At 38.3% G+C, this 8,410-nt stretch overlaps 1 protein-coding gene across 1 annotated transcript; it reads left to right on the top strand.

The window, feature by feature from the left end:
• Positions 1 to 7,678: 7,678 nt before the first annotated feature.
• LOC144961146 (histone H4-like) lies at positions 7,679 to 8,136 on the top strand (the record flags this gene model as incomplete). The annotated part of the gene is made up of 1 exon (XM_078894445.1): positions 7,679 to 8,136. A coding segment is annotated over one exon (315 nt), but the record flags the coding sequence as incomplete, so codon positions are not given.
• Between the last annotated feature and the right edge of the window lie 274 nt (positions 8,137 to 8,410).

Below are 8,410 nucleotides of genomic sequence, written 5' to 3'. Positions count from 1 at the left end.
TACTTTCGCATTTTTTCTTTTTTTCTTTTCGATTCAGAGCGCGGACTGCAGAAATAAAAAGTCCACAGTGTGAGAGTACTTTCGCATTTTTTTATATTTTTTTTTTGATTCAGAGCGCGGACTGCAGAAATATAAAGTCTGCAGTGGGAGAACACTTTGGCATTTTATCTTTTTTATTTTCGTTTCAGAGCGCAGACTGCAGTAATTTAAAGTCCGCAGTGGGAGAATACTTTCGCATTTTCCCTTTTTTTTTCGATTCAGAGCGCGGACTGCAGATATAAAAAGTCCACAGTGGGAGAATACTTTCGCATTTTTTTTTCGATTCAGAGCGTGGACTGCAGAAATATAAAGTCCGCAGTGTGAGAATATTTTCACATTTTATCTTTTTTTTTTCGATTCAGAGCGCGGACTGAAAATATAAAAAGTCCGCAGTGGGAGAATACTTTCGCATTTTATCTTTTTTGTTTTCGTTTCAGAGCGCGGACTGCAGTAATTTAAAGTCCGCAGTGGGAGAATACTTTTGCATTTTATCTTTTTTTTTCGATTCAGAGCGCGGACTGCAGATATAAAAAGTCCGCAGTGGGAGAATACTTTCGCATTTTTTCTTTTTTTTTTTGTGTCAGAGCGGGACTGCAGAAATAAAAAGTCCGCAGTGGGAGAATACTTTCGCATTTTTTCTTTTTTTTTTTCGATTCAGAGCGCGGACTGCAGAAATAAAAAGTCCGCAGTGTGAGAGTACTTTCGCATTGTTTTCTTATTATTTTTTTTCGATTCAGAGCGCCGACAGCATAAATAAAAAGTCGGCACTGGGAGAATACTTTCGCAATTTTTTTTTTTTTTTTGATTCAGAGCGCGGACTGCAGAAATAAAAAGTCTGCAGTGGGAGAATTCTTTCGCATTTTATCTTTTTTTTTTCGTTTCAGAGCGCGGACTGCAGAAATTTAAAGTCCGCAGTGGGAGAATACTTTCGCATTTTTCCTTTTTTTTCGATTCAGAGCGCGGACTGCAGATATAAAAAGTCCACAGTGGGAGAATACTTTCGCATTTTTTTTCGTTTCAGAGCACAGACTGCAGAAATAAAAAGTCCGCAGTGGGAGAATAATTTCACATTTTATCTTTTTTTTTCGATTCAGAGCGCGGACTGAAAATATAAAAAGTCCACAGTGGGAGAATACTTTCGCATTTTATCTTTTTTTTTTCGTTTCAGAGCGCGGACTGCAGAAATTTAAAGTCCGCAGTGGGAGAATACTTTCGCATTTTGCCTTTTTTTTTTTCGATTCAGAGCGCGGACTGCAGATATAAAAAGTCCGCAGTGGGAGAATACTTTCGCATTTTATCTTTTTTTTTTTTTGTTTCAGAGCGGGGACTGCAGAAATAAAAAGTCCGCAGTGGGAGAATACTTTCGCATTTTTTCTTTTTTTTTCGATTCAGAGCGCGGACTGCAGAAATAAAAAGTCCGCAGTGTGAGAGTACTTTCGCATTGTTTTCTTTTTATTCTTTTTCGATTCAGAGCGCCAACAGCATAAATAAAAAGTCTGCAGTGGGAGAATACTTTCGCATTTCTCTTTTTTTTTTTTTTGTTTCAGAGCGCGGACTGCAGAAATATAAAGTCCGGAGTGGGAGAATACTTTCTCATTTTTTTTTTATTTTTTTTTTATTCAGAGCGCGGACTGCAGAATAAAAAGTCGGCAGTTGGAGAATACTTTTGCATTTTTTATTTTATTTTTTCGATTGAGAGCGCGGACTGCAGAATTAAAAAGTCCGCAGTGGGAGAATACTTTCCCATTTTTCTTTTTTTTTTTTTTTTTTGATTCAGAGCGCGGACTGCAGAAATATAAAGTCTGCAGTGGGAGAATACTTTGGCATTTTATCTTTTTTATTTTCGTTTCAGAGCACAGACTGCAGAAATAAAAAGTCCGCAGTGTGAGAGTACTTTCGCATTTTTTCTTTTTTTTTTTTCGATTCAGAGCGCGGACTGCAAATATAAAGAGTCCGCAGTGGGAGAATTCTTTTGCATTTTATCTTTTTTTTTTCGTTTCAGAGCGCGGACTGCAGAAATTTAAAGTCCGCAGTGGGAGAATACTTTCGCATTTTTCCTTTTTTTTTTTCGATTCAGAGCGGGGAATGCGGAAATTTAAAGTCCGCAGTGGGAGAATCTTTTGCATTTTTTCTTTTTTTTTTTCGATTCATAGGGCGGGCTGCAGAAATGTAAAGTCCACAGTGGGAATATTTTCCACTGACTTTTTTTTCGTTCAGTACGCGGACTGCAAAATATAAAAAGTCGCAAGTGTAATCTTTCACGCATTTTTTTTTGCGATTCAGACGCGACTGAAAATATAAAAGTCGCATGGAAATATTTCCATCGACTTTTTTTTCGATTCAAGTCGCCGGACTGAACAAAATAAAAAAGCGAAAGATAATCTCTCCACTTGCGACTTTTTTTTCTGATCAGGCTCTGGACGAAAAATAAAAGAAAATGCGAAAGTATTCTCCACTGGGACTTTTTTTCTGCATCCGCGCCTGAAACAAAAAAAAAGAAAATGCGAAAGTATTCTCCACTGCGGACTTTTTATTTTGCAGTCCGCGCTCTGAATCGAAAAAAAAAAGAAAAATGCGAAAGTATTCTCCACTGCGGACTTTTTATATCTGCAGTCCGCGCTCTGAATCGAAAAAAAAAGATAAAATGCGGAATTATTCTCCCACTGCGGACTTTTTATTTCTGCAGTCCGCGCTCTGAATCGAAAAAAAAAAATGCGAAATTATTCTCCCACTGCGGACTTTTATTTCTGCAGTCCGCGCTCTGAATAAAAAAAAAAGAAAATGCGAAAGTATTTCCCACTGCGGACTTTTTATTTATGCTGTCGCGCTCTGAATCGAAAAAAAAAGAAAAATGCGAAATATTCTCCCACTGCGGACTTTTTATTTCTGCAGTCCGCGCTCTGAATCAAGAAAAAAAAAAGAAAAAATGCGAAAAGTATTCTCCCACTGCGGACTTTTTATTTCTGCAGTCTCCGCTCTGAAACGAAAAAAAAAAAGATAAAATGCGAAAGTATTTTCCCACTGCGGACTTTTTATATATGCAGTCCGCGTTCTGAAACTAAAAAAAAAAGATAAAATGCGAAAGTATTCTTCCACTGCTGACTTTTTATATCTGCAGTCCGCGCTCTGAATGAAAAAAAAGAGAAAAATGCGAAAGTATTCTCCCACTGCGGACTTTTTATATCTGCAGTCCGCGCTCTGAATCAAAAAAAAAAAAAAAAAAATGCGAAAGTATTCTCCCACTGCGGACTTTTTATTTCTGCAGTCCGCGCTCTGAATCGAAAAAAAAAAAAATGCGAAAGTATTCTCCCACTGCGGACTTTATATTTCTGCAGTCCGTCTCTGAATCGAAAAAAAAAAAATAAATGCGAAAGTATTCTCCCACTGCGGACTTTTTATTTCTGCAGTCCGCGCTCTCAATCGAAAAAAAAAAAAAAAAATGCGAAAGTATTCTCCCACTGCCGACTTTTTATTCTGCAGTCCGCGCTCTGAATCGAAAAAAAAAGAAAAAATGCGAAAGTATTCTCCACTGCGGACTTTTTATATCTGCAGTCCGCGCTCTGAATCGAAAAAAAAAAAAAATGCGAAAGTATTCTCCCACTGCAGGACTTTATATTTCTGCAGTCCGCGCTCTGAAACAAAAAAAAAAGAAAAAAATGCGAAAGTATTCTCCCACTGCGGACTTTTTATTTCTGCATCCGCGCTCTAATCGAAAAAAAAAAAGAAAAATGCAAAAGTATTCTCCACTGCGGACTTTTTATTCTGCAGTCCGCGCTCTGAATCGAAAAAAAAAAAAATGCGAAATCTCACGCGACTTTATCTGCAGTCGCCTGAATCGAAAAAAATGCAATTTCTCCCACTCCGGACTTTATATTTCTGCAGTCCGCGCTCTGAACAAAAAAAAAAGAAAAATGCGAAAGTATTCTCCCACTGCGACTTTTTATTTATGCTGTCACGCGCTCTGAATCGAAAAAAAAAAAGAAAACAATGCGAAAGTATCTCTCACACTGCGGACTTTTTATTTCTGCAGTCCGCGCTCTGAATCGAAAAAAAAGAAAAATGCGAAAGTATTCTCCCACTGCGGACTTTTTATTTCTGCAGTCTGTGCTCTGAAACGAAAAAAAAAGATAAAATGCGAAAGTATTCTCCCACTGCGGACTTTTATTCTGCAGTCCGCGCTCTGAACTAAAAAAAAAAGATAAAAATGCGAAAGTATTCTCCCACTGCGACTTTTTATTATCTGCGTCCATGCTCTGAATCGAAAAAAAAAGAAAAATGCGAAAAGTATTCTCCACTGCGGACTTTTATATTCTGCAGCCGCCTCTGAATCTAAAAAAAAAAAAAAAAAATGCGAAAGTATTCTCCCACTGCGGACTTTTTATTTCTGCAGTCCCGCGTCTGAATCGAAAAAAAAAAAAAAAAAATGCGAAAGTATTCTCCCACTGCGGACTTTTTATTTCGCAGTCCGTTCTGAAATGAAAAAAAAAGATAAAATGCGAAAGATTCTCCACTGCGACTTTTTATTCTGCAGTCCGCGCTCTCAATCGAAAAAAAAGAAAAAATGCGAAAGTATTCTCCAACTGCGGACTTTTTATATCTGCAGTCCGCGCTCTCAATCGAAAAAAAAAAAAGAAAAAATGCGAAAGTATTCTCCAACTGCCGACTTTTTATTCTGCAGTCCGCGCTCTGACTCGAAAAAAAAAAAAACACAAAAAAAAAAAAATAAATGCGAAAGTATTCTCCCACCTGGACTTTTTATTTCTGCAGTCCGCGCTCTAACGAAAAAAAAAAAAAGAAAAAAAATGCGAAAGTATTCTCCAACTGCGGACTTTTTATTTCTGCATTCCGCGCTCTCAATCGAAAAAAAAAAAAAGAAAAAATGCAAAACTATTCTCCAACTGCCGACTTTTTATTCTGCAGTCCGCGCTCTGAATCGAAAAAAAAAAACAAAAAATGAGAAAGTATTCTCCCACTCCGGACTTTATATTTCTGCAGTCCGCGCTCTGAAACAAAAAAAAAAAAAGAAAAATGCGAAAGTATTTTCCCACTGCAGACTTTTTATTTATGCTGTCGGCGCTCTGAATCGAAAAAAAATAAAAAGAAAACAATGCGAAAGTACTCTCACACTGCGGACTTTTTATTTCTGCAGTCCGCGCTCTGAATCGAAAAAAAAAAAAAGATAAAGTGCGAAAGTATTCTCCCACTGCGGACTTTTTATTTCTGCAGTCCCCGCTCTGAAACAAAAAAAGAAGATAAAATGCGAAAGTATTCTCCCACTGCGGACTTTTTATATCTGCAGTCCGCGCTCTGAATCGAAAAAAAAAGGAAAATGCGAAAGTATTCTCCCACTGCGGACTTTAAATTTCTGCAGTCCGCGCTCTGAAACGAAAAAAAAAAGATAAAATGCGAAAGTATTCTCCCACTGCGGACTTGTTATATCTGCAGTCCGCACTCTGAATCTAAAAAAAAAAATTAAAAAATGCGAAAGTATTCTCCCACTGCCGACTTATTATTTCTGCAGTCCGCGGTCTGAATCGAAAAAAAATAATAAAAAATGCGAAAGTATTCTCCCACTGCGGACTTTATATTTCTGCTGTCGGCGCTCTGAATCGAAAAAAAAAAAGAAAACAATGCGAAACTATTCTCACACTTCGGACTTTTTATTTCTCCAGTCCGCGCTCTGAATCGAAGAAAAAAAGAAAAAATGCGAAAGTATTCTCCTACTGCGGACTTTTTATTTCTGCAGTCCGCGCTCTGAATCGAAGAAAAAAATGCGAAAGTATTCTCCTACTGCGAATCTTTATTTCTGCAGTCCGCGCTCTGAATCGAAAATAAATAAAGAAAAAATGCGAAAGTATTCTCCCAGTGTGGACTTTATATTTCTGCAGTCCGCGCTCTGAATCAAAAAAAAAAAAGACGAAAAATGGGAAAGTATTCTCCCACTGCGGACTTTTTTTCTGCAGTCTGCGCTCTGAAACGAAAATAAAAGATTAAATGCCAAAGTATTCTCCCACTGCGGACTTTTTATATCTACAGTCCGCGCTCTGAATCGATAAAAAAAAGGAAAAATGCGAAAGTATTCTCCCACTGAGGACCTTAAATTTCTGCAGTCCGCGCTCTGAAACAAAAATAAAAAAGATAAAATGCGAAAGTATTCTCCCACTGCGGACTTTTTATATTTGCAGTCCGCTCTCTGAATCGAAAAAAATAAAAGAAAAAATGCGAAAGTATTCTCCCACTGCGGACTTTTTATTTCTGCAGTCTGAGCTCTGAAACGAAAATAAAAAAGATAAAATGCAAAGTATTCTCCCACTGCGGACTTTTTATTTCTGCAGTCCCCGGTCTGAAACGAAAAAAAAAAGATAAAATGCGGAATTATTCTCCCACTGCGGACTTTTTATATCTGCAGTCCGCGCTCTGAATCGAAAAAAAAATACGAAAGTAATCTCCCACTGCGGACTTTTTATATCTGCAGTCCGCGCTCTTAATCGAAAAAAAAAGAAAAAATGCGAAAGTATTCTCCCACTGCGGACTTTTTATTTCTGCAGTCTCCGGTCTGAAACTAAAAAAAAAGATAAAATGCGGAAGTATTCTCCCACTGCGGACTTTTTATTTCTGCAGTCCGCGCTGTGAATCGAAACAAAAATGCGAAATTATTCTCCCACTCCCGACTTTATATTTCTGCAGTCCGCGCTCTGAATAAAAAAAAAAAGATAAAATGCGAAAGTATTATCCCACTGCGGACTTTTTATTTATGCTGTCAATGCTCTGAATCGAAAAAAAAAAGATAAAATGCGAAAGTATTTTCCCACTGCGGACTTTTTATATCTCCAGTCCGCGTTCTGAAACGAAAAAAAAAAAAGAAAAAATGCGAAAGTATTCTCCCACTGCGGACTTTAAATTTCTGCAGTCCTCGCTCTGAAACGAAAAAAAAAAGATATAATGCGAAAGTATTCTCCCACTGCGGACTTTATATTTCTGCAGTCCGTCCTCTGAATTGAAAAAAAAAGAAAAAATGCGAAAGATTCTCCCACTGCGGACTTTTTATTTCTGCAGTCCGCGCTCTCAATCGAAAAAAAAAAAAAGAAAAAATGCGAAAGTATTCTCCAACTGCCGACTTTTTATTCTGCAATCCGCGCTCTGAATCGAAAAAAAAAACAAAAAAATGCGAAAGTATTCTCCAACTGCCGACTTATTATTTCTGCAGTCCGCGGTCTGAATCGAAAAAAAATAATAAAACATGCGAAAGTATTCTCCCACTGCGGACTTGTTATATCTGCAGTCCGCACTCTGAATCTAAAAAAAAAAAAAAATGCGAAAGTATTCTCCCACTGCCGACTTATTATTTGTTTAGTCCGCGGTCTGAATCGAAAAAAAATAATAAAAAATGCGAATATATTCTCCCACTGCGGACTTGTTATATCTGCAGTCCGCACTCTGAATCTAAAAAAAAAAAAATAAAAAAATGCGAAAGTATTCTCCCACTGCCGACTTATTATTTCTGCAGTCCGCGGTCTGAATCGAAAAAAAAATAATAAAAAATGCGAAAGGGTGTCTCAGTGTCAACCATGATAGCTCTTAACCCTTTATAACCCGTGCGCGCTTGTCTTTCGAGCATTCTACCTAACTGAATATCAAGAATGTGTCTGGACGTGGCAAAGGAGGAAAAGGATTGGGAAAGGGTGGCGCCAAGCGTCATCGTAAAGTCCTTCGTGACAACATCCAGGGTATCACCAAGCCCGCCATCCGTCGTCTCGCTCGTAGAGGTGGTGTGAAACGTATCTCCGGACTCATCTACGAAGAGACCAGAGGCGTACTCAAAGTTTTCCTTGAGAACGTGATCAGAGATGCTGTCACCTACACTGAGCATGCCAAGAGGAAGACCGTCACTGCTATGGACGTTGTCTACGCCTTGAAACGCCAGGGACGTACTCTGTACGGATTCGGTGGATAGATCTCTCCTCATCTAGCCCTGCACCCCATCCACCCAAACGGCCCTTTTCAGGGCCACCCTCACAATTTCCCGGTTGACTACCGACTGATTACAAACGCATCACAATCTTATCTTTCTTCAATATGACACGTGTTTTGAAGCAATTCTGTACTGAATGGATATTTTGATTTACGGAACAAATACTTTAATCTGAGCAGTAGGGTAAAATCGGGTGATTTCGCCGTTTTTTTCACTCCTGGTCTGCCGTGAGAGGCTAATTTGCCAATTGGGCAACACAACCACTGACAATAAGTTTACCTGGTCAATTTAATTATATTTTCATGAAGTGTTTACGTAGGGCTATGTTGTATTTTATTCACAAGAGTCCTTTTAAAACTGCCACTGTTGTCAGGTAACTTCGCCGCGAGATGTTGTACT

The sequence above is a fragment of the Berghia stephanieae genome, unplaced genomic scaffold (assembly GCF_034508935.2).
Source record: "Berghia stephanieae isolate SIO BIC M18660-M18661 unplaced genomic scaffold, UCSD_Bste_1.3 scaffold1556, whole genome shotgun sequence".
Taxonomy (NCBI): Eukaryota; Metazoa; Mollusca; class Gastropoda; order Nudibranchia; family Aeolidiidae; genus Berghia; species Berghia stephanieae.
Note: the sequence above shows the minus strand (reverse complement) of the source record. Positions and strands in the feature narration are given on the sequence as shown.